This window comes from Dipodomys spectabilis, unplaced genomic scaffold (assembly GCF_019054845.1).
Source record: "Dipodomys spectabilis isolate Male_0828 unplaced genomic scaffold, ASM1905484v1 ptg000096l, whole genome shotgun sequence".
Taxonomy (NCBI): domain Eukaryota; kingdom Metazoa; phylum Chordata; class Mammalia; order Rodentia; family Heteromyidae; genus Dipodomys; species Dipodomys spectabilis.
This window is the reverse complement of record NW_024870773.1, coordinates 26,197,123-26,223,503: the sequence shown is the minus strand read 5'-3', so window position 1 is coordinate 26,223,503 and position 26,381 is coordinate 26,197,123. Positions and strand designations below refer to the sequence as shown.

The 26,381-nt window shown below is 49.8% G+C and overlaps 1 protein-coding gene across 2 annotated transcripts in view; it reads right to left on the bottom strand.

The window, feature by feature from the left end:
- Nucleotides 1-6,014: 6,014 nt before the first annotated feature.
- The window catches only part of Dip2c (disco interacting protein 2 homolog C), a 312,795-nt gene continuing 292,428 nt past the window's right edge, over nt 6,015-26,381 (bottom strand). For both annotated transcript variants that reach the window (XM_042686100.1, XM_042686101.1), the window contains 8 exons: nt 26,179-26,347; nt 24,803-24,973; nt 16,356-16,417; nt 14,770-14,827; nt 12,412-12,486; nt 9,583-9,757; nt 8,358-8,481; nt 6,015-8,108 (listed from right to left, as the gene is read on the bottom strand). In XM_042686100.1, the coding sequence (XP_042542034.1) occupies nt 7,856-8,108; nt 8,358-8,481; nt 9,583-9,757; nt 12,412-12,486; nt 14,770-14,827; nt 16,356-16,417; nt 24,803-24,973; nt 26,179-26,347 (1,087 nt within the window). In that variant the 3' untranslated portion in view covers nt 6,015-7,855. The remainder of the gene's footprint in view (nt 8,109-8,357; nt 8,482-9,582; nt 9,758-12,411; nt 12,487-14,769; nt 14,828-16,355; nt 16,418-24,802; nt 24,974-26,178; nt 26,348-26,381) is intronic.

Below are 26,381 nucleotides of genomic sequence, written 5' to 3'. Positions count from 1 at the left end.
AGGGACCCCTATAAGTCACTACTATATAAACAGCACAATTTTTTTTAGGGGGTGAGGGTGGTCCTAGGATTTGAACTCAGGGCCTGGGAGCTGTCTCTTAGCTTTTTTTGCTCATGACTAACTACTGCTTGAGCCACAGTTCCACTTGTGGCTTTTTGGTGGTTAACTGGAGCTAAGAGTCTCACAGACTTTCCTGCTTGGGCTGGATTTGAACCGCAATCCTCAGATCTCAGCCTCCTGAGTAGCTAACATTACAGACATGAGCCACAGGCACCCAGCAACAACACAAAATACTTGAACACGCCAACACTAAAGGGTTTGCCTTGGTGCCTCCATCATTCCGGGAGTCTTTTCTACTGCTGCTTCTCAGGGGACTCAGCATTAATCTAGTGCAGTCAGATGCTAATGGCGAACCTGTTAGCCTATGCCAATGGCAGGGCCTTTTGAACTGCGGCCTTGCAAAAGGGAAGCCCGACATTTAAGGGAATCCTCCTGTTTCCAGGAGATGAGGGCATGGTACTGCATCCTTGCTATTTGCTCCTAAGCAAAAGGACTGGCCTCTACCGTCCTTCAGCCCCCTGCTGACGGCCGCCTGCTGGAGCCAGGGCCATTCAAGCAGGCATTCCATGACTCAAGGGACAGCCCAGAGTGTTCCCACGGGGCTGTCTCCACCACCTCCTGCATGGGAAGCAGTTCTCCAGGGATTACACAGCTGTCCTGTGTGATAGCTAAAGAAAACAAGGCCGGATGACAGCTGCAACCCAACCTAGCGCTGAGAACTTTAAAGCACAGGTGGTGCAGGCTGAGCATGCGCGGGCTGAGCTGAGGGCCGGGAGGCAGGAGGCAGATGTACAAGGAGAAGCACCTTGGCTTCCACATGAGTTGAAGCTGAAGGAATGGCGTGGCTGTTGGAGTCCGGGTTCTAATGCACGTGACGAGTGGAGAGCAGGGTTTGTCTTGGTTCACAGCTCTCCATCTCCAACCCGTCTACCTTTGTCTCCTCCACCCTGAGAGCAAATTGAGATTGTGTGTGCGTGCGCGTGTGGAACACATGCACACACATGCTGGTGCTGGGGCACTATCCTTTAGCTTGTTCACTCAAGGCTGAGGCTCTACCACTGAAAGCATTGTTCACTTCCCGTGTTTTGCTGATGAATTGGAAATCCTTTCCTGCCTGGTGTGGGCATGTTGGGGAATCATCATTTCAGGGAGTCTACGTGTCCAGGAAATTAGGGCAAGGCAGAAGGGGAGGACATCTGTGACCCAAGAGAAGAAAAACCTTGTTCCCCATTCTCCCGATATTAAAACCTTGATGCCCGACTATGACCACCTGTGCTGCTCCTGACTATGCTATAGGAGAACCAGGATCACATCCACTCACACAAGCCTCACAGGTGACATTTTGCTGTACAACGTGGGGCTCGAGAAGACAACAAAGTTGTCAAAACCTGACACCCAGTGCTGGAATAGCCGCGAGTTACTGGAGTTCTAACAGCTCGAGTCTTCAGGGAGAGCCTTCTGAGCCAAACTTCCCAGCGCAGCCCCTCTTTTTTCTTCCCCTTCTTCCCTCCTCTTCTTTCCTCTTAGTGAAGGGTTTTCTCCCTGGGGAAACCCTCCTCGCAGCCCACTTCCTCTTCCACCGGTTGTCCCCACCAGGAGTGGCCAGCCAGGCAGTGGCTGAGGCCCTTCTTCCCCTGGCTGGGGAGGCCGGTATCTCACCTGTGATGCACAGACTCCTCTGGGCAGAGCAGCACAGCACTTGCACTGCTGCATGGACGTGGGCCTCGGGCCTCAGGCCTCCTGGGGAGGCCAGGACGTGGCAGCTGGTCTCTGGCATTCACGCAGCCACCCTCCAGTCCCCACCACAGGTTTTCGGGTACTTTTCTCTGACCTCCCTTGGCAGTGGCTTCCTTTGGCAGTCCTGGGTCCCCTCTATAAAGTAGGGTGACATCGCATTCCAAATCCCCTCAGTCCTGGTCCCTGGGGTGGGACGATACAGTCTGACTGTGGGAATTAGCTCACTTGAGGGCAGCTGAACGGACAAGTTCCGTATAGGCAACACACTTCTTCCATCTCTGGGACAGCCCCAAGCGGCTTTTGTGAGGCAGCCGTGGAGCCCACCATGGCTGTTCTTAGTGAAGCGTGAGGAGGCGGAGAGGGCAATGAGAAAACTGCTCAGGCTGCTGCTGCTGCTGCTGCCTGGTCTTTTGCTGGTCCTGGGCACTGTCTCTGAGCTGCTTCTGCTCCAAGTTAGTGCCCTACCACTTGAGCCATAGCACACGTCCAGCCTTTGCTGAGTTTACTGGAGATCAGAGTCTCATGGACTTTCCTGCTCTGGCTGGCTTTGAACCGTGAGTCTCTAGGGTGATCCACTAGTGCCTGCCTGGCCTCCTCAGGCTTCGACGAGCTTGGGGAGCCAAAACAGCCATCTCTAAGAGCCGTGCGGCTTCTTGTCAGCAAATGCTCAGTAGCTGGGCGCCCAGGCTGCTTGTACTCCTGAGTGGCCTTCATTTTTATTTTGTCAATAAGTTCATAATTACCCCATTGTAACTGCCCTTGCTGCTCCTGACTTTATACCATCGGAGAGCAGCAACCATTCTGCTCCTGTATCATGAAAGAGGCTGTGGCTTGGCAGACTGCATCGACCAAGAACTCTTTGTAGTTTTCTTTTTTACAAAAAACAAGATCTCCAAGGTGGTGACAGAAGCTGCCCTTTCCTACTCATTTCCACCTTGACTGCAGTTCTCAGTGTATCATAATGAGGGGAAGGGTTAGTAGATAGAGATAAAAACTTGGCTATAACAAGGGGCAGATAACATATGGTCATCATAGAGCTTCTTGTTCCCATAGTACCCTGCATTCCCACTCAAGATGCTTTTTCCCATAATGCCCTGGGTGCCCACTCAAAAATGGCTGGAGCTGGGGCAGTGTGGACACAGCCATCCAGCAATCGGTTCGAAGCACACGGGAGGTGGCAGGGGAGGAGCCTCGGACTGTAAACCGGCCTTTGGGAGGACTCAATGGCCTCCTCTTTGGAGCCACTTGCTCCCTTCCTCTTGCTTCAGAATAAACATGTGCTGTCTGCTTTGAATATGTTCCTGTCTTTTCATTCTTTAATGGGCAGAGAAAGCAAAGCCCACCCCAGAGAGCAGCAGCCGCGTGACCGGTTCAGATGCAGGCCCAGCTGAGCCCAGAGTGGAGTCCAGCTTCCTGACCAGGAGGCAAGGCCAGGAGCATGCTTTGGGCAGCTCTGTGGGAGCAGACACATGACCGAAGTCCCCTCAGGGAAGCGGGGGGCCAAGTGAGCTGTCCAGGCTGACCACAGGCAGATACCGACGAGGCCAAGTAACAGTCAGGAGGACGCTGGGGCCAATGAATCCCAAGCACTCACCAATAAGGCCCCCGGTATTGGTCTCATCATTATTTTGTGTATTCAATCACCTCAAAAGACTGAAAACAGCCAGGAACAGGGGTGAAGGAAGTGAAGGCAGGATTGGGGTTGAAGACCCAGCTAGAGAGACTCCATCTCCACGAGGTGAGGGAGTGGGTTATATTTGTAGTCCTTGCCTTGAGGGGCGTAGGGAGATGAATTCTAGTCTGAGATGGTCCCAGGGCAGAAATGCAGGACTGTATCTGAAAAGAAACTGTAATGACAAGCACTGGGGGTGGGTGCAAGGAGTAGAGCACCTTCTTAGCAAAACAATGGAAGACAGCCAATGAGCAGCTGTGGGAGACTCCCCACTGGGTGCTGGGATCCCCTTTCCCCAGGGAGAGGATGACGTGACATCATCAGAAATTCTCACCACAGATTAACTCTGGGCTTAAGAGGGAGGCCTTTTGGGACCCTACGATAGCTTTCTGGAATAGTGTGAAAAAACACGTTCAGTACATCAGTAGCTCAGGAGATGCATTATGGGAGTCACAGGGCCAGGGAAGGCCCCCTCTGGCCGGGAGCTTTCCCCTGCACAAGCAGCCCTGATACCCTGCAAGCTGAGGCACGGACTGAGACCTCCACATGCAGACAGGTCCCAGCATTCCCAGGGCGCAAAGAGCAAGCCCCCGAGCATCTCAGGACACAGCCTCCGAGAATGCAGAGTGCGGCATCACAGGGAGAAATGCCAGGCTCTTGTCCCATGCACACATGCACACATGCACACAGGTACACCCATATCATGTGCACACGGGCACATGCATGTGCACACAGTGTGTATGTAGGGGTGGGGGGTCTGCTGGTGAGATTCTCATTAACTCGACTGTATTTGACCAGTAGGAGGGCTGTCCTCTGGGCTTCTCAGCAGTGTCTGTTCCACTGGGTGCATCTGGCCAACCCTTGCAGCAGGTGTCCGCCTCTGTAAAACCAAAGGATGGAGGCAGTGTGCCAGATGCGGCCTGCTGGCCGGCATCACCTGGCGCTGCCCTGGATGGAAGCTGTCAGGGGGCAAGAAGAGTTCTATGGACACAGACAGGTGGACCAAACCCCACCCCTGCCTGTGTGCCCATGCGGACACATGCTTTTCTTTTTATAAGCCTTAGGCTGGAAGTCAGATAACCAGCCATTGCTTTCCGAAGTCTGAAGAACCCTCAGATCAAGGGCAAAAACTGGAGGCACCGGCTGCCAGATGAAGCCAGGCACTGGGCAGGAACAGTGGCCAGTGCTAGCATGGCAGCACAAGAACCCCAGACACAGCACACGGCAGACATTTGCATGCTGCGCGCGTGCTCCAAAGCAACACCAATAATCTGCACACTTGCAGCAGAATGTGAACAAGCACGTCGAAAACAATTTTTTAAAGACTTTCACAACACATTTGTTGCTATTGGACTCCTTCTGACCAATACATGTCCACATCAAAACTGAGAGATGACTCAAAGTATGATTATCTGCACTAAATTCTGCAGCAAACTATGGAAACGGAGTGGGACGCATTCCCTGGAGGCGTTGCTTCCCCTCTGGACAGAAGTGGTCTGTCTCAGAACCTTTTCCACAGTACCCATTAAGAAACTGCTATTTTCAGAGCAACAAAAATAAAAGCTTTTATTTGTTCATTTGAATATAAAACAGGCGTTATCACAGATGTACAAAGCGTACTGGTGGTTGAACATACAAGAAGGTTGCTGTCCTTTGCACATAAAAATTTTGTTTGAAACTGTGGTTGGTTGAGTACATGAACTTCTCTAACCAGTCCCCACACTCTGAAATAACGCTGCTAACATTCAACTGATAAAAGGGACCGTTTTCCCCTTGGGTAAAGTGTCAAGCAGGATTAAATATATAGAATAAACAAGCACCATAAGGAATCTGCTCCTGTTGGATCAGGTCTGTGTTTCAACGTTCATCGTGTACCCTCTTTTTGTGCAAGTTGATTACATGGTTTTGGCTGACTTCAAAAGCACAAGGTCACAAGACAAATATATTTTTTTTACATTCTCATGAATGATTTTATCTACAGTACAATTCCTAATACCGAACAATCCTTCTTTATTGCTGAGACGGGTGGTAGCTAAGTGTCTCCTCTCCTTTTGCTTGCACAACTAAACTCGAGCCCAGTCCACCAACTCCTTTGACCCTAAACTCTTAACATGGGAGATGACAGGATACAGAAGAGACCTGCTGGTATCGCTTCCACAGCTGCCCTGCAGCGCTCGCCCTCCTTGGGTGTGAAGTTGATATGGTGAAAGTTAGTTATGCTTGAAGTGACGTCTAGATTTGTTTGGCTTCCTGACACTGCACGTTGCAAGGATATTCAGTGAGGAGTGTCCTATCTGAAGTTTGAGACCTACTTCCCCTTAAACAAGGTGTGAGTGCGTAAGAAAATGTCCTTTTTTGTCTGTGTGCGGTGGGGATTTTCTCCCGGTAGGAAGCAGAAGGCTGTAGGAATGTTTGTCTGAAGCACGGACACAAATACTCATACAAAGCAAGAACAAATAATAGTTTAAAAACCAAGTGATTTGCAAAGATGGAACTATTCTCCACATATATAGACAAAATTTTAAAAATGTGCCACTTTTTAAAAAATAATCTGCCTTGGATCTCAGAAGTCAAACAAAACTCTCTGTTAGCAAAGGGCTTACCGGCAGCTGCATCAAACAAAGGCAAGAACACCATCTACAACACAGGCAAGGAAGAATCTAGATCCCGCTCGGCTGTGGTCTTTGTCATGCATCTGAGTAGCCAGAGTGAGGGCAGGACCAGACGGTGGCAATTGGAAAACCAGTCTGTCTTACTCCTCTGAAAGCTGATTCTTGACTGCACACAGGCCGATTCAATGTATAAACCCACAGGTGAGCTGTGCAAATCAGAGGGTGTGCCAGGCAGGGACAGAAACCAGGGATGTGGCTCCCGCATACGAGCAGGAGGCGGATGCCAGAGCTCCTCTAGATGTCCCGGAGGCAGGAGGGGTGGGGTCTGTTCAAGTGAGCTAGGGCCCCGAGACAGAGGTTTACAGAGGTGGCTGCGTCTTCAGGGGAGGTGACATCAATGATGGGAGCTTCTTCCTCTCAAAGCTGTCTGGACGTCCTGTCCGTTCCTATAGTGGCCGGCAGAGGACAGCTCAGTGAAACCCGGAACATGTGACCACACAGTGTCATTCTTTTCATATCAAGGAAGCAAAAAAAAGGCGACATTGACAAAAAGAAAAAGAAAAAAAAAAGAAAGAAAACCATATTGTGCAACAAATTCTTGCAGCTAAGAAAACAGTGCCATTTACCAGCCTGGAAGCCCACATGTGGTGGGCACAGGCTGGTACAAACGCATTCACTGTCGGCCCCAGCAGAGGGAAACACAGTGCACACCGAGCCTTCAGCTCCACCACCGCCCTAGTGGTGGTGGGCACGCCCCTCACTGGTCTGGGGTTCTAGAAGGAACTTGGGGAGCGGAGCGGGCGAGTGGCAATCCATGATGGCTCGCGAGGGCCGCGGTGGGGGGAGGGGCTGCGGACAGTGGAGGCGCACCATGCAAGTGACAGGTTCTGCATTTAAACTTTAAAATCTCCTTTTTTCATTAGTGAATTTATATTTCATATATATATATTTGTTGTGATACTATCCACGCAAGATAATACAACACTTTTTTTTATATTAGCAAACATTACAAGACTTTAATATTCTTGAATGTTTTTCTCTTTTATACTTCTAAAGAGATCAAAATAAATTAAACATTTTGTACATAATTACATATTGAGGAAGTTAACTTATTTTATCTTTTCAGTTTAGTACAAAGATATTTGCAAGATAGTTGCCGAAATACACCTTATTTATAGTCGCTTCTCGTTCTATGCTCACAGCCAAGGCCAGACCCAGGCCTCTGTTTTCAGCGCGTCTCTGACAAAACGGCTAAGACCCAGCTGCCCGAGGCTACCTGTTAGGTTTCTCGTACCTCAACAAACTCTCCTAGAAGGGTGAGATCTAGCAATGAATGGCTTAAATCAGTAACATTTCCATGTCATTAAGATTTCATGACACATTAAAACAGAGAAAACAATTCTTTGTCACACTACATAAATTGTTTAAAAGAACCCATCTGGAGGGCAGAATGTTTTTTTTTTTAATTGCTATTTCGGCTTAACAAAATCCCACATTGACGAAGAGAGCACTTATTATCCGATCATTAAAAAAAAAAGAAAAGAAAAGGAAGTTTTTGAAATGAGCGTTTCCAACAAACTGAAGGCAGTAATCCAAAGTCCTTCTGAGCAAAATTCAGTGGTAAATTCACATTTCATCTCCACGCCGGGGTTTCTGCTCCGAGAGGGCGGCCCCCCGCCCCGCACTGGGCCCCACGCCCCGCCTGTCCGCATGCCTGGGTGGACACTGAGACGCCGTCCGCGTCCCTCCAGGAGTCCGCAGAGGCCGGGCGGGGCTACATGTTGTAGGCCACGTAGATGGGGTCGAGCTGGTCCGCCAGGAAGCCATCGCGCAGGTGCATGCGCTGCTTCTCCCCTCGGGAGTTGATGGGGATTACCCCGATGTCCACCACCACCACCACCCCCACGACCAGATAGTGCTCCTCCAGCACCACGTTGGTCACCAGCGGGACCAGGTCCAGGGCTTCCTGCTCTGACCCATCCAGCTCCACCACCACCACGAGCAGGTTTGTCCAGGTGAACACCGCGCTGCCAGGAGAGAAGAGAGCCGTGGGCACCGGGGGAGGCCGTGGACCAATGGCCACAGCTGCTGTCTGATTCATCTCACATCCACAGGGCAACCCCAGCCTCCTCTAGCCCACTGCCCCTCCCCATCCTTCCTGTCCCTCCCTTGTCCTCACCCGCCCCTTGCCCCAGCCCTTCCTGTCCCTCCCTTGTCATCCCCCCCCCCCGCCGTTCCTCCCTGGTCCCTCCTGTCCTCCCTGTCCCCTCCCTTACCACTCTGTGACACTTTTGTGTGCTCTGATGACAGAGGTCTCGATGTCGATCGGGTGGTACCTCATCCCCCGCAGCTCCATGGCTTCGTCCAGGGCCCCCACCACGTAGAGCGCGTCATGGCGCTCTGAGGGGAGGAAAGCGGTGAGCGGGGCGGTGTGCCCCCCAGGGTGACATGGCGGTGCAGACAGGGGGTCCCTGGGCGGGATGGGGGCTAGGTGTGCTATCCCTGAGAAGTCTGTGTCTCCCAAGACCAGGCCGGGTGCACAGCCGCTACCTTCCCTTCTCTAAGGGGTGCTGTCTTGTTGGAGGACTCAGTCTCTGCCTGGATCGGCGTTGGCACACTGCACCGTGACACCCACTCACCGGCCCTGCACAGGCCATGCCACCGCGAGTCACCCCTCCCCCCACCACGCTCCCTCTGCCCAACTCCGTCTTGTCAGTGTTTTGTTGCATGAGTCCCAGGGAGAGGGAGGAGCGAGCGGAGCTGATGAATGAAGATCTCCTCAGCACAAGGAGCCCAGAAGTCTTCTGTGCAGTACTGGGCCTCACACTCAGCAGGCAGGCGCTCTACCACTTCTGCCAGCCCCCAGACCTTATTTATTAGCCAAGGCTTCACTTTTTTGTGTTTAGGGTCAGCCTTGGACTGTGATCCTCTACATATGCCTCCTGCGTGACTGAGACAGGTATAGGCCACCATACTTGGCACAAAACTTATTTTCATCTTACACAGGATTCTGCTCACTACAAACTCCCCATTCCTGGAACCAGGGGGGAGTCGCATCATTTTTCAGGGACCAGGGACGTGGGAAGGGGAAGCAATGCCCTGCCGTCTCCAAGCTTTGCAGGGAGGGACGCTCCTGGCCCTTCTTGAGGGACAGCAGGCGCCCCCATTTCTTAACACTTCTATCCGCGCGTGCCGCGCAGCATGGGCTAAGAAACCAGTGTAGCATGCCCAGAATGTAAATGTCACACCAGAATATTCTCGTTCTTTTCCCCAAATGCAGCAGGAGTGACCTCGGGGCATGCTGCCACAGAAATGCTGTGGCCCCTGCTTAGCAGGGCTCCTTTCTGGCTTTGCACTCAGCTCTCAGGACGGACAGACAGACAGCTTCCCCTCGTGGGACACATCTGCTCGGTGGCTGCAGCCGTGCACTTGTCCTTTGGGGCCGGCCTCTCACGCCTCAGGCTGTCTTCCCCGCCCTGGGCAAACCCGGCAGCCACTCACCTCCGCTCGCATCCGTGAGCTCCGTCCTCCGCAGGAAGCCCAGGTAGCCGGTCCGGGCCCAGATGGTCTGGGTGTCTCCAAAACTCAGCCGGGAGTTGAAGTGATCCGACTGGAGAGATTCATCTCCGTAAATCGTAAAATAGCCACTGGCATTGTGGGCGCTGTGGACCCAGATCTGTGAATAGAGTGACGCGTCAGCGTGGGTGAGCTCCCTGGGCTCCTGGGGAGGGAGGCTGAACAGGTTACATTCAGGGAGGTGCCGTTTCCTTGGGCGGAAGGAGCAAGATGGCGTTCATCTCACTAGGGTTTCTGCGGAGATGTAGACCAACTTTCTGAGAGGAAGGTTTGCTACCAAGTCTGTGGCCAGGCCACCAACTAAGCCATGCATCTAGTGGAAATTAATTAAGCAAAATAACTGCAGATTATTTGTGAATAGCATTTGAAAGTAAACCACGGACAAACCATTTGAAAGCATCCATTCGTTTCCTTGCACTTTGAAACGTAATCATTTCTAAAAAGCAATCAGGAAAAATGAAGACGAATTTTAAGTTTTCTTTTTTCCCCTTTCACCTGGCTAGCATACTCCTGGAAACAGATCATGATAAAAACAACCCAATACGAAACACAGCCTAAGAAATAAATGCATGGAACATCAGAAGAGAAGAGCAATGCTGGAACGTTGGGCGTCTGGGGAAATGGTGAGGCAAAGGCAGACTGCATCAGTCTGTGAAGACCATGACAGTTGAGGAGAGCCACAGAAAAGAGCAGAAGAAACTCTGGCTGCATGCATCTCTACGCATCTCCGTCTCTGTAACAGAACCAGACATGTTGGGTTCTTTCACACTAGGGTGCTTACAGCAAGGCAGTATGCAGCTGGCTGTTTTGTTTATTTAAACTGAAAATTGGTGGAGTTTCTTGCAGCCAAGAACTCTGCTTCACTCGCCACTTGAACCCTAGCTTCCAGACTCTGCCTACATCCCTCTTGAACCCTAGCTTCCGGACTCTGCCTACATCCCTCAGGCACTCGACTGTCCATACCGGACCAAATGAAACAAAGCACAACACAGAGAGAAACATACCACTGAAACTAATAACTGTCCTCTGCTCTCCAATACAGAAACGTTCTGGCTCAGGCAACGGGACCCATTCGGCCTTGAAGAGCCACACGGGCAAACCTGCAGGGCCGTGCTTACAGGGAAGCTGCACACTGCCTGGCCTCTCACACACGGAACCTATAAGGTTGAGTCCACCCACAGAACCCACCAGCTGCTGCTGGCGCTCAGGGAGGGGGGACTCGGGATCAGCCTACACACATAAAGCCCACTGCTTGGAGGCGCTCACCTCCCGCGTGACTATGGCTGTGGACTGCTAACAGAGCTGACACGAGCTGCCCACATAGACGGAAGGATGGCTGCGGAAGAGGGCGGGGGTGCTCCCCTCCCCCTTGGGGTCAGTCCTTCCCCACTGTCTGTGCACAGCAAACTGGACACATTAATTCACACACTCTGTTCGCCAATCTGGCTCAGCCAAGCTGGACCAAGAGAGATTGATTCCTGGTAGGAAAATCAGCACGTCAGTCTCTCCATCCCGGCTGCCCTGAGTGGGGAGACTTGTGTGTGTGGCTCTCCTTGTCCCCATCCTGCTGCCCCTGGCCGGAGCAGAGGCCGCCACCTCTGCAGACACCTGGCAGCTCTCCCTCCAGCCTCATTTCTTGGTTACATGGAAAGGAAGCTACTATTATCTCAGTTCTGATCTTTGCATAGGCTTGTGAGATTCAAACAAAAGGCCAAGATGTAGACTGAAAAGGAGCCTGGGTGGCGAGGAATGGTTAGAACTCGCTCACACGTCACCTGTCTGCCACATGCTACATGGAGATGTATTCTTTATATGATGCTGCCATTTTCCTAGGGCTGGGGACAGACACAACCGGGGCGAGAAGGCAGGGGCAACTGTGCTCTCAGGCCGGACAGCCAGGCGGAAGGGAAATGCCTGGTGCCACGTGGGAGGTGGGGCCCAGGCCGTGTCCTTTGCTGCTCTCTGGCTCCTCAGTGGGAACAGAGGCTCATCGTGAAGAAAGCACGCGTGCGACACATGGCCTGTAGAGCGGGCCTCAGGCCTGTCTGCAACCCCAGGACCGAGCTGAGAGTGGCGGTCAGGACCTTGGACAGAGGCTGGCTGTAGGTGAGGCGTTCCTCCCTAGCCAGCAGTATGTGGATAAAGTGGCGGGAGCTGGGGAGCAAGCAGGGTGGGGTTCCATCACAAGCGTAATGGGCCAAGGGCACAAAGCGCCCCTGTCGGCTTTCCGATCAGATGTAAAAACGTAACTTTCCCTCTCCTGCTAACTACCGTGGGTGGCGGCCATAATTCTGGGGGTAGCACCGCTCCCTCTGAGGGTGTCTCTATCCTTTTCCTGATGAAGTACTTCTCAGGCACAAAGAAGGCCCATGAACACAAAGGTACGAGTTGATCAATAAACACAGCAACACATCTAACTTTCTATCTTTCCTGAATGCTCTGGAGAGGTCCCATGGCGTTTCCTTCAGGAAATGCCTCTCTGCAGTCCTGCGTGTTCATGCCATCCTTCCGTGGAAAAGCTTAGAGTGGCCACGTTCCAGGGCCATGTGACCTGCCTGGTGGCAGGTCCATTCATGCGTCGAAGAGAGAAGGAGACGTGGGTGCAAGGGTGGGAGGTTTAGACTAGGAGGATGCGCCTCAGCCACGTCCCCACTGACTCACCTCCCCGGGGTGCGGGTCTCCCTCACCCACGCCCCCCCACCGACTCACCTCCCCGAGGTACGGGTCCCCCTCACCCACGCCCTGCCAACTCACCTCCCCGAGGTGCGAGTCCCCCAGTGGTCCTTTTGTTTCAGGATTGGCAATTATGATCCGAACCCCAGGAAGTATCTGTGTGGAGGAAGAGAAAATGCATGATAATGGCAAAAAAGACAGGTGGGTATCTTGCACGCATGCAAGTATGCATGCACACACACACACTCACACAACACAGCTTGTTTTTATACCAGATGCCATTTCCCTCTGGGAGATGACTTAGAAAGTGGTGTGGCACTAAGTCCAAAGTGTGAGCTCTGTGTCTGCCATCTCATGCCAGAGATCAGTCCTGTGTGAGAGGGACCAAAGGCTGAACCCTCGGATGGCCAATCGTGTCCTAAAGCGGGAGAGAACCCAGGTCTGCTGAACATCACTAAAGTGGCAATTCTGAAGCCTAGTGCGCTGTGCATGCCTACAATCCCAGCTATGCAGAAGGCCACGGCTAGGAGCCTCACAGTTCAAAGCTCGCCCTGGGCAGAAGCACCTCAAGAATAAACTGAAGCACAGAGGGCTAGGGTGCAGCTTGAGTGGCAGAACGGCTGCCTCGCGAGCACGAGGCCTTGGGTTTAAACCCTGAACTGTCAGAAGAAAAGAGGAATGGTGAAAAAAAAAATTAAAAAGATTGAAACACATTAAACAAGCTGGATGCTTTGCTTTTAAAATAGACATGTTCCATTTTTCCATGAATTTTGTGTGTGTGTGTGTGTGTGTGTGTGTGTGGTCGGTCCTGGGCCTTGAACTCAGGGCCTAGGCACTGTCTCTGAGAGCTTTTTTGCTCAGGGCTAGCACTTTACCACTCAGCCACAGCTCCACTTCTGGCTTTTGGTGTGTAATTGGAGAAGTGTCTCGCTGACTTTCTTGCTGGAGCTAGGATTTGAACCATGATCCTCAGATCTCAGCCTCCTGAGTAGCTAGGATTACAGGCACGAGGCACCAGTGCCCAGCTCTGCCATGACCATTGATATGAATGTAATGAGGGAAGGTGACAGGGTGACATGTATGTCCTCCTGACCTTGGGGATCACAGGGAGGAGTGGGCAGGGGCGTGAGGGACAGTAGAAACCCCAAATGACTTGGCAGAATGGCTCAGTAGGAGGCCACTTCTGTGGGGGTGTGAGGAAGAGCCGTGTGCAGGCTGGCGTGTGTGTGTGTGTGTGTGTGTGTGTGTGTGTGGCTGTGACGGGAAGGGGCGTGTTCTCCATGGGACGCCCATGGGATGCCGGCCCAGGTGAAGCCTGCACTGCACCAGATGGTGGCGTTCTCCTCAGGGACACAGAAGTCCGCTGTGTGGTTTTAGCGGTGGTAGAGCCTGAACGGGGCAGTGGTGCTTGCCATGGGGGAACCGGTGCAAGAAGTGCCCTAACTTGCTGGTGTTCAGGGAGAGTCTACAGTCCCAGCACACAAGACGCTTCTAGAACTGTCAAGTGGAGAGAGGTGCTGGCCACTGGGCTGGCTAAGGAAACAAGCCTTCATTCGGGCGAAATAGGTTGCCTGCCCTTTAGGTCTGTGGAAAAGATAAGAAATGCGGCAGGAACTCCTAGCTGCCACCTGACAATCCCCCTTCCTCTGCTTCTGTATCAGTAAACACCCTGATTTTCACCTTGCCTACCAGATGTTCACCATCCACGTCACAGTTTACAACCCACCTTTTAGCTACGTGTGAGCAAGTGACAAAATTCTGCCCACTTGTAGTATTTAATTGTAAAAGAGCTAGGGAACCTTCCCTATGCTTTACAAGCTCTGTCTCCAGTGTTGTTTTTTCTCCTGCTTGCAGGAAGCAGACACTGGAGACCTGAGGTACCTTTGCAAATGGGAGGCATGTAGGGACAGGGTATCTGGTGGATTTGTGAACTCATCGATGCCTACATCCCAGCTTTGCATCAGAAATCATCTAACGTAAACATTATTATTTCAAATTTCATGGCCCAAAGAAATCATCTAACTTAAACATTATTATTTCAAGTTTCATGGCCCAATGGTTCTGACAATATTTCCTCAAGGAAATTTTCTTGGGGAGATTTTTTGTTGGTGGTGGTGGTAGTCAGGGGGCTTGAACTCTGGGCCTGAGTGCTGTCTTTGAGCTCTTCAGCTCAAGGTGAACACTCTACCACTTGAGCCATACTGCCACTTCTGGTTTTCTGAGTGGTTTACAGGAGATAAAGAGTCTCACAGACTTTCCTGCCCAGGCTGGCTTTGAACCGCAATCTTAGATCTCAGCCTGAGTAGCTAGGATTATAGGCGTGAGCCACTGGCGCCCAGTGGGGAGTAGATTTGACAGAGCACGAGTCTTGGCATCTCACATCCCACACGCTGCCGCCCCACCCTGCTGGAGATGGGAGCTTCCTCCCTGGATACGTACCTTTCCCGACTCCATGAGAGGCAAGCTGTGGGGAGACCCCCTTTCTACCAGCCGGACTCTGCAAATGGAAATGTACACCATCACCGAGCAAGTCTGCAGGACCTCTGTCCCCTCCTGCCACCTTCTGAATGCAGGTGTGTTTTCTGAGGGGAAGACGTGTCTCCCCTTCAACCCCCACTGCCCACAGCCCCAGATAAGTCTCCTTTCCATGTCACCATGTCAGTCTTTTCTGCGTTCTCGTGGGCGTCGCACCATCATTAACAGGGGGACTCAGAGGCGCAGAGTGGAGGGACCCAGCCAGGCCTGCACACAGCGAGGCCTGCACTCAGCCTGTCTGTGACTGGGTCCTGGCCACGGGCAGCTCAGCACAAGGCCCAGCTGTGCCTGGTGCAACAGCTCCAAGCCGGTGGGGGTTTGAAAGCTGGACCATCTTCCCTGGGAAGATGTAGCAGGCTTCATGGAGAAGTCAGCCTCTGTGTGTGGGGGGTGAGGTGGGGGGGGGGGGTGTGTTATATGTCAGTCAGGTGGGCTGCACCTGACAGTGGGACAGGCGCAGTGTGGTTGTTTGTATCATGGGAGGCAGGCAGGAGGAGGCCTGGCAGATGGAGGAGGAGATTCTGCCAAGGGAAGCTGTGCAGCCAAAGGAAGGCCAAGGCCTCTGAGCGGGAGAAGAGCGTGTCTACATCTTGGGGAAAAGTGAAAGAGGTTGAGGGGGAGAGTGGGAGTCCCGGGGAAGGGGCCCACCTCAGCCTGAAGTGCTGGGGGAGGGAGCTGCAGTGGCAGAGAAGGGACAAAAGGTCACGGCTTTGGGCTGGGAAGGTGGCTCAGTGGTAGAGCGCTCGCCTTGAGCTGAAGAGCTGAGGGACAGCGCTCAGGGCCAGAGTTCAAGACCCATGACAAAAAAAAAAGAAAAAAAGAAAGAAAGAAAAGAGCATGTGGGGCATAACATAACAACACGCTCCCCAGAATCTGCTAACTGCCCGCCAAAGTCTGCACCTCACACAGACACCACCAGGCGTCTCCACGGCCAACAAGTGTGGCATGGCCAGTCCAGCTAAGTGTCTGCATAGACACAGCGAAACCCTCCTGGGCATCTCAATCGCTTCTCTTGGTTGGGGCAGAGCTTTCTCCAAAGATAATCTCATCTTGCTTGCTTCCCTGCCTCTCCTGACCATCTGTACAAATATGCACCAAGAAAATAATTTTAAGCCTTGCTAATGGACAGTTAGGAGTCTGGAAGGAGAGGAAACCTGGCTTCTAACCTTTCATACAAAGTCCTGCACAACACTGTCCACTCATGTAGAGAAATGTAGGCAGAAGGTTGACATTTTACGAAGTGTGAAAAGGCACCTGACCAAAACGGCCAAAGGAAATAAAGACCCCAGCTCCGTGGTGTCAGCTGACTGTGGCGGGTCAAGCCACTTGGGGAGTCACAGAGGGCTCAGGAGCAAGCCAGTTTTCTTCTGTGAAGTCTGAGTTGGCGTGGCCAACCCTACCACCCCCCCGCTCCCCCGAGAGCCATGTGCCAGGCAGCTGCGAGAGAAGAGGACAATGAGAAATATGGCCATCACGCCCGCCTGCCATACCTGTCGTGCCTCAGGGCTCTCATGTCAACGTAGACGGTGGTGGGGTCGGGTCCCGATGTGCCCTGAAAGCAACGACACAGGGTGGTTAGCTCAAGCTGCCTGAGCTGGTGAACAACGGTGTGGTAAAACCTTAAGCTGGAGAGACGAGAGGCCAAAGCTAAACACTGCTCAGACCACACCACGCTAAGCTACGCGCTAACCTCGGTGTGAGACCTCAAGCGCTCAAAGGCGGCGCCGGCTGCCTGGACCCTGCCTCTCACGAGTGGACTCCCAACCCTCACACATCTGCAGATGAGGCCAGCCCCGTGGCAGGCTCCACCAGATAAAAGGCTGGAATTGTGGGGAAAGGTCAGCTGGCAAGGGCAGACTGTCAAGGACAACCCTTGTGGGGAGACATTTACTACATGCTTCCAGAAAGGTCTATTTTTAGAGACGCAGATAAGGAGGCAGCTGGGTGACATGAACTGGCAGCTCAAGGAGAGAGATCTGAGAAGTAACTGTTTCGTTCCTGGCATTCTACGTGTGCTCTGCTTCTTGCTATTTTTGTCCCTGACATCCTTCGGGAGGCTGCATGTTTATCCACGCCAGCTGAGCAGAACTCTGGTCTGAGCTCCCTGACCTTATTTAACACAATAGTCCAGAAATCTTATCTTGGTGCCACAAATCCCTTAAGAAGTAGGCCGGGTTGACTTCCCTCCAGAGCTTTCTGTCCATGTCAGAGCAGTACGGTTGAGGCTGCCTGACAGATCGATCACTTTCACATACATTTCTTTTTCTTTTTTTTTGTCGGTCGTGGGGCCTGAACTCTGGGCCTGGGTGCTGTCCCTCAGCTCTTCAGCTCAAGGCTAGAGCTCTACCTCTTGAGCCACAGTGCACACTTCCGACTTTTTTTGCTTATGTTGGTGCTAAGGAACGAACCCAGGGCCTCATGCATGCAAGGCAAGCATTCTACCTCTGAGCCACCTTCCCAGCCCCTTTCACATATATTTCTTAGGAAGGAACTACAATACCTTGGTTAGAAATAGAGGGGACCGACAATTAATTGAGATTCCAAAAACAAAAACCTTTTAAAATTTATTTGGACTACACTAATAGTTTTCAGGTGAAATCTCAATGTTGAACCCGAAGTGTGTTTGAATATAAGGATAAAAATAAAGTCAACTCCATAAAAACATGCTACTCAGAACTCCTGGCCTCTGGTATCTCATCACCAAGATGGAGAAAAGAATAGCACATGCAAACCAGCTCGAAGCGGTATATATGGTGACAGAAAGCTCAGGACATTCTTTCTAGCCTGCGGCTGATTATTCAGTGAAGCTGTGCTATAGATGAGGGCCGAATGAGGAACTGATCTGATGTTCTGAGTGGTGTGAGACACGGAACTATAGGTGGTCAATTAAAAATTAAAACAAAAGGAGGGGTGAGAATGGCGGGGGTAGGAGATGGGAAGGGATGGGAAGGGGAAACAAAGGAGGAGGCATCGATGCTTGATAAGAAATGTACTCATTATCTTGCCCATGTAATTGTAACCCCTCTATATGATATTTTCACAATAAAAAAAAAATTTAAAACAAAAAATGAAAAAAGCAAACCAGAGAATAGGTCAGAAGAAGGAAAGGATGGAGTACGGAAATGAGCCTGGACTGGCCAGAAACCCACAGACCACATCCAGTGGAATTACAGCATCTGCCCCGCCTGCACCAGCCCTGGGAGGTATGGACCCTGACCACAGGGTCTGCAGGGCCCCCATCCATCTCTGAACTCAACTTCCAGCCTGCCACAGTGCTGGAGGTGGCAGGTGGAGGTGGGTCGGTGGGAAGGAAACGAGGCATGGTGTGATGAACAGAAAAATCCCCTACCTGCTCGGCCTGCGTCCACAGCCTGTGGGGCTACAGCAGCGGGGGTGGGTGGGAACAAGTAGAGAGGAGAGAACACCAGACCAACAGAAACCAGACGGAGAGGACACACACAGACACACAACAGAATGACCCAACAATTCAAAATGGGATGGGGGGGAGGATGGAGAGGACAATGCAGAAAGCAGGAAACAAAGTAAAAGAAGATCAAAAACAATGTCAGATATGGAAAGCATTAAAATTAAACACTGTACCGTTAAAGGTGGGAAAAAAGACATCAACTTATCCACAGAGCAAAGAGATCAATAGGTCAGAAAAGAGTCATAGGTCACTAAGCGTGGACATATACACGTCTGGAGATTTTTTTTTTTTAAATCAGGTGGTTTTACTAGGTGGTATTACAGTGTGGTTTTATGGTGTTCTCATCTACTTTCTTTTTTTCCCCCCTGAGGAATGTAAAACTTGTTTTATTGGTTAAGTTCACTGACCTTTTTATCTTCATGTAAACAGCTCAACTTTCTAAGACCATGGAAGTCTGGGTGATTTTATCCTAAAATGTGGGTGCCCAGCCCTCTGCATCTGTAAGACTAGGTAAAAGAAAAGTGGCGAGAGTTCACGTGAAGTCCAAGGGACCCACACTGAGCTCTCACACACAGCAGCTCAGCGGCTTAACGAGTGAGGCGCACCCCAGGGAGAATGCTGTCTTCATCATCACCGCTGTTTGCCCCAAACAGACACATCACCTTCCATCTCTCCCTCATTACCCCCGTGTTCCCGCCTGCTACACAAGCCATGGTGGGAAAAATCCAGAGAGCAAACTCCCTGTATGCAATGTGTTTTCCCCTAGGAAAACTTGGGTATCTATTCCAAATATTCCCAGGTACGTACAGAACATGGAAGAATCTTCCTAGCTGGACACTTGAATCAATGTATAATTGTTCTTTGTGTGCCTGTCCTCAATGAAGACAACTGGCAGGCAGACACCACACACCACAGCAGCCACCACAGCAGAATTCTTACAGCTGCACTGTGTTAAGTAACAAAGCCAAAGTGAAGAATTACCACTACTCCAAAGTACAAAAGCAATGGTACTTAAAAAAAGCCAGCCAGGGAAGAAAGATTTACAAAAGACTCTATCTCCAGCCAACTAGCAAAAAGCTAGGCTGGAGGCCTGGCTGAAGAGGCTGAGTACCTATCATGAGCAAGCAAGCTGAGCAAGAGTACAATGTGCTCAAGCTCTAGAGCCAGCACAAAACCAAACAACCCATCAACCAAATAACCCTCCACCTCCAGCCTTTTCAATACATTTGTGTTTTGCCCAAATCCAACTTTTGTTTCAGTGGTTGGTATTAAGTATCTTGGCTGCTTTAGGACTAAGTCATGGCAGGCGACAGACTTTCAGGGAAAGAGAGGGTTCTGATTATTTGGCTCAGGAAAGATGAAAGGCAGTGGAGATCCAGATCCTTTGCTGGACCACGCCATTTACTGGCAAAGAATCAGCTTTTCCAGGGAACAGCCAGATAAGACTTGCTTGCTTCCACAGCATTTTATTGAGATACAAAGCATGCCTGTTTGTTTCTGGATTGTCTGTTTCTGCCTTTAGCCAAGTAGTGGTGAAAAGAGTTCATGAATGGCTGAGCCTCAGCTCCTGTCAGTCAGTCAGTCAGTCAGTCAGTTTGTCTGTCTCTCTCACCCTTTAGGAAAAGTGCCTACTAGAGGCTCCAGTTCTGGGGACTGCTGAACCACACTACAGTAGGGCAGCGTTCAGACCATAAGCAGCACGGATGTTTCTGTGGCAGCTGCTGAACTTCAAAGATGCGTGGCAAGCTCAGATGCTCATAGGTCAAAGCACAGACTGAAACCCAGACCCTCTCCCTAGAGGTAATAAGGAACTGTTTGTTCATTGTGGGAAGAGCTAGACAAACTGAAGGAATGTGTGAAGCCATAGCACCATTGTGTCCTGGGACCTTAAATGCTTTCTTTCCCCCAAGCTGGTATGGGGCTTGAACTCAGGGACTCATACTCTCACTTGGCTCGCTTGCTCATAACTGACACTCGACCACTCGGGCCATGCCTCCTGCCTGGCATTTTGTTGGTTAAGTCAAAGACTTTTCTGCCTAGGCTGGCTTTGAACCATAATTCTCCAGGTCTCAGCTGCTTGAGTAGCTAGGAGTACAAGCATAAGCCACTGGGGAGTAGCACACCCCTCTGGTTAGTCCACTGTTCCTGAAGGGACTGGTGGATAAATACACTCATCCAGTGGCGGAGCCAAGAGTAGAAATGTGTTTAACGCTGTCATGCCTGGAGCCTAACGCATCTGCTATCCAAAAACGCAGATAGATGAATGATCAGCATTCCTCTTTTCTGTCCTTTGTCCCTAACTTTACAGTCCATGGTAGTAAACTTTGTAATTTTGTCTATAGCTTACAGAACACCAGTGATGTGACGGGAAGAACAGCAGAAGTCAGCTAGAAAACCCCGACTTCAAATTGATCACAGTCACTCAGAAACTCCGGCTCATCTCCTAGTTTGAGTGAGTCTGTGAATGCCATGCTGTGGTGGCTTGGGGGTAGGTTGTGAAGACAGGTAAGAATGGGGTTGTGTATTGACCCTCGACAGCCAAAGGGCAGCCAGAGGGGTGGGCCGGTGAGCCTTCTGTTGTCCTTTTTGGTCAACAGGCCTCTGAAATCTTTTTCTATACTAGGGAACTCTCTCACTTCCTGAGTCCGGGGTGAATGCAGACCCCTTCTTTGGGGAATAAACATGCTGGAAGCGAGCCTGGGGGAGAGCCCCAAACCACAGCAGGAAAAAAAAAATGGTTCTCTCATTCATGATAGTGCAAGTGTGTGCACAGCAGGCAGGTGGAGGGGAAGCTGGGAGTGGGGGAGGAGAGAGCTCGGGGCCAGCAGCCAGCTGAAGACATGAAAACACAGGGTCCTGTCTCCTAAGGACACGATGGTGCAGGCCTAAAACAGGCCAGGAGAGCCCTGCGTGGTCCTGAGAGCGTGCTCACGACACCGGCAAACTTACTTTACAGGCTGCTTTATTTGTTGCTTACAAATTACAACCCTGATTGATGCACCAGGTAATAAGGGAATACTGGGCCCTTAAACTCGAGTATCAGTTTTTTCATTATCTGAGACAACATATATCAGTAGAAGAGGGTGTAAAAGTTTCAGCTGAGTATGATCAATTCTCTGGAGTGCACAAAAATCCCCAGCGGCATCTTATAGTTATTCTTGCTTCCCTCATCTAAGTGCAGTGTACAGGGAAACCAGTGAGTTTGAGAGCTGGAATTAATGAAAGCCTTATTGTAACTATTTGTTCTTAGAGTTTAAGATTTATATTGCCTATCTGAGCCTTCCACATGGTTTCTTTGTAACAATCAATGACTAATTCCATCACCAGAGTGGTTGTATTTCTCTTTCACTGGGTGAGTGTCAAGATCTAGGGCTGATTAGAACTGTTACAATTGATTGAAATCTACAACGTTATTTATTGCAAAGCCTCCTCTTTGTCACTCTTTTTCTATATAATAAAAATCAAAGTTCTTGTTTAGTTTTTTTTCCCCTTAATTAAGAAACATCTTTTGGAGAACAGAAGACGTCTCATTTTATCTTTCTTTTTCTGCTAGAAGGAAGGTTACTTCTCTGTTGATTCCAGCTTTGAACAGTAATTGTGGCTGGAGGAAATGTCTTTCCAATGAAGGTTAATAAACAAGTGACACTACTTAATAGTACTAAGAAAAAATTTATGTTAAAGTTAATTAAACCCAGAAGTCATAATTCGATCTTCCCAATTGTCCACTTTAATCATAGCTTTACAAACTGAAATTGAATCACTTTTACAGCTCAATTCTGGGACGTGTCATTCGTGAGAATAACAAATGATTCATACTTGTAGATTCTTTCTGTTTTAGTTCATAGCTTTGTCAATTAGGAAAGTTCACTTAATTTTTCTGGGCCTACTTTTCTCATCATAAAATTGACTAAATTTTATACTTCATGACTAAGGAAGAAATAACTAACTTTTGTATCCAAGAGCCAACACACTGGTTAAAGAATACATTGGCAGAATACATTGGCTTTTGTTTTGTCTTCAGTGTGTATGTTTTTTCTCTTCCATCCAGGTCTCTTGGACTTCATGTATGGATTTGTGAATAACAGTAAACCCTGATCTTCATTTGCAAGGAAGAGTTACAAATAAAGATCTGAACTTTTTTTTCCCCATGGTGATTTATACCATAAACTCATTTACAGCATAGGGTATTCATTTATTCCACACAATCAGTGAATGCTCAGGAGTGCTCTATAATTTTATTTTTCTCTCAGTCATGGGGCTTGAACTCAGGGCCTGGGTGCTGTTCCTGAGCTCTTTTTCACTCAAGGCTAGTGCTCTACCACTTGAGCCACAGCGCCACTTCCGGTTTTCTGGTGGTTCATGAGAGATCAACTTTCCTGCCCAGGCTGGCTTTGAACCTCCATCCTCAGATCTCAGCCTCCTGAGTAACTAGGATTACAGGCGTGAGCTACCGGTGCATGGCTTGTGCCCTTTACTTTTTACACAGGTCACTGGGCCCTAATCAATTGAGCATTTAACTTATGCAATGAATGTGCATATTTACATGCCTAAGACTGGTGATTACAGGAATCCAGTTTTAGCACTTGATGGAATGCACTCCCACCCAAAGGTGGCTACATAACTGTGTGAGAACGTGCTGGGCCTGGAGGAAGGTCCTTGGTAAGAATGCGCTCGCTGACAGGGCTGCTCATCACGTACAAGAGACAGGAGACAAATCTATGACACAGAGATGCAGACCTACAGGTCTCAGAGGGAGGCAAGGCTCACAGCCAGAGGAACTGAAAAGGTTTCAGAGAGACGGAGGAGGAGCCTGCGCTCCCTGTGAAGGGGGACCCAGGGGCGTCTGCACACCGACTAGCAACGTCAACTCTGGGTTTAGTAGCCATATTGTGGGATTGCTTCTACGAAAGAATGTTACTATCTCTTATTAGAAACCTACAGCTTCATTTTCTCAGCAAGCATGGATATTTATTAACTATCTCCAGGGCACTGAGGACACCACTGAGAAGGAGCTGGCATTTCAGGCACCTCCTGAAAAGACCTATTCCCCAACTTCATTCTTGAATGTCACCTGAACCAATCTGCTTACTTTCTGAGTGTATAATTGTCTTCTATTTGATGTTTCCCTTCCCTGTAAGCCTTCTTAAAATATTCTATATTTAAATGGATAGACATAAATGAAGGATAATAAAGAGTAAATAAATATATCTATTCTATTTTTTACATCTATATAAGGCTTTAAGTTTGTATAACAAAATGGAGAACTTTGTCACCTGTTACCACAGGCTAACATTATTATTAAAGTTAATATGGCACATACCCTCTGCTTCTCTCCCTTTACTCCCAACAATTTAGAAAACACAAGAGTGAGCATCACTTCAGCTAACTGTCACGCAATTTCTCCTTGAATTTCTGACCTGTTTCCACCAGGGGCCCAGTTAAGAGAGGAGGCGGGAAGAGACTCCCATCCTGGCTGTGCCAGGGAGGAGACGATACACGAGCATGGCTGAGGCAATGTGAGGGGCAGATGCAGACGGCCCCAAACATTAGAGGAGCTGATGTGGTAAGATAAGCTCGGGTTTCAATCACAAGGACAGATTTAACTGGGTCTTGAGACGAATTCACTAGCTTGTAATTTCTTTGTAAATGGAGCTAATTTGAGGAGAAGACTGAAACAAAATACATGCAGATAAGATTTTGTTTTAAAAAAAATAAAAAAGCTGTTTGGCCAGGCACCAGGGGCTCATACCTGTAATCCTAGCTACTCAGGAGGCTGGGATCTGTGAACTATAGTTTCAAGCCAGCCTGGGCAGGGAAGTCTGTGAGACTCATCTCCAACTAACCAGCAGTAAACAGTACGTGGTGGTTTGGCTCAAAGTGGTAGAGCGCTAGCCTTGAGCAAAGGTAGCTCAGAGACAGTGCCCAGTCCCTGAGCTGATGTCCCAGGACTGGCACCAAAAACAAAAACAAAAAGACATGAAAAGAAAAAAGTAGTGAAGATGGTCAAAAGTATCCTAATGTAGGAAACAAATTCTTCTTTGCCCACTGCAAGGCCACTCTCTGAGACTCGCCTCACTCACATTCCCAGAGTGCAATGTAGTTTTGCAATTTTAGGTTAGTGTGACAAAGTAAATTCTTCAGTCTGATGAACATTGTGGAATTCTCCCTCCTGAACTCCTGTCTGTGAAAGAGCAAAGTGTGGAATCTCTCACAAAGTTGCACAGCAGAAGTCTGCAGAAGTGCCACCCCTACTACAAAGATTAAAAAAACAAAAACAAAAACACACCAGAACAAGCCTAGGAAAGCTAGTTTTGAAGAATGGATAGGAATAGAACTTAAAAAGAAAGGAGATATGCATGTACCAATCACAGCATTTAATTAAAGAATGTAGCGAGGAGTCAGCCAAAGAAAACAGTGTGAGCAGGTTTGCCCTGTACACCTGCTACTTAAAACAGCTGTCACTGCTGTCACTGCTGTCACTCAGCCCTGACTGGTTTTCACGAACCTCACCTGTAAGCAAATCGCCAGGTTCACTCTACAGCCAAAGGAAGTGCTCACAGCCCGTGGATGGAGGCCCAGGTCTTTAAACAGCTTTGAAAAAGACTGTGTGAGGGCAATTCTGGGACGTTCTTCAGCCACCACCACACATGTCCTTACTCGGGACAAGTCCAGTCCTCGTGCCTGGAAGGAAGCACAGGGTCACCAATGCAGCCTCACGCGCCTGTTATGCTCACCTGTGTGAAACCAGAATCCCTTCACCCAGAGCAACGGCAACACATGCAACACTGCCCCTCCTCTGCCCGCCTGCGTGTCAAACAATTCCGGGATGCTGGTATTTTGGCACAGAAAGGGTCCACTGCAGTAAGAGTTGTGAAGAGAAAAAGGTGAGAAAGACCAGCTTCCTGAGGAAGGAGCAGCATTTGTGGGCAATCCTGAGAGCACCCATGTACAAGAGAAAGGAGGAAGCCACGTGCTAAAATGTAGGGATGTTGAACTGAAATGTGCAGACAACTTCATACTGGCAGCTCTCCACTGACATCGCAGGGCACAGGAAAGGTCAAGCTAAACTCTCCTTACCAAGTGCATCTCAGTTTCTACAGTAAGTGTGTCCTTAATTATATCTCAGCATCTGTACCACACACAGTCAGCTGAGCCAAGTGGGAAGGATCCTGGGAAAAGGAATTCAGCAAGTCCACACAAACACTCACAGTGGTGAAAGCTTGTGCGTTTCAGCTGAACTGGAGAAAGACTTGCTGACAGAAGGGCCTGAATACGGTGGTCCAGTGAAAATGGTGTCTAAGTGAAAGTAGAGCTTTTAAAAGAGGCCTTAGCCTAACCAAACCATCAGTCCCTCAAGTGTTCAAGTACTTGAATGAGGAGGACACACAATTTATGATAGTCTTTCTTTTTCCCTTCCCTTCCCTTCTTTTTTGTGCAGCTGAGGACTGAATCCTTGGCCTGTACACAGTAAACATGGTGCTTTAGACACATGGATAGCTTTGGCTAGCCTTCAAATTAGAGTCTGCCAGGAACATCAAGATCAACAGCTAAATTCAAACCTTTCTAGGTAAACACCAAAAGTTCCTTGAAAATTTTAACTCATCAAGCAAGGGAAAATTTGGATCTTTCAAGCCGATCTAGTGAAATTTAAAACTCTTGCATATTTACACTCACGCATATTACTATTTGTGGCAGGCAGAACCATTCACTCATGCTAAAACAAAGGCAGCTTCTCCCAAAAGTGATATGTAAGTCTCAGGCAACAGATTATAGCATTTTTAATTTAGAAGGATGGTCCTGTGCTGCCTTCTCCCAGCCAATGTCCCCTTTGGGACCAGAGTGCCCCGATACACGCCTAAACTGAGGCCAGGAGCACAGCTACTCACCTTGAGGGACTCTGTCTGTGAGCCCAGGCCCTTGGTGCAGAGCTCCATCACGGAGTAGGAGCAGAAGGTGTCCCGGACTTTGTACTGACTCACGGCGAGGAGCCACAGAGCGGGGTTGGTCTCCAGCTCAGAGGGCGGGATGAGGATGGACTGGTGCCCCGAGTACACACTGCAGAGGCAGAAATGGGGGTCAGGGCAGGTGA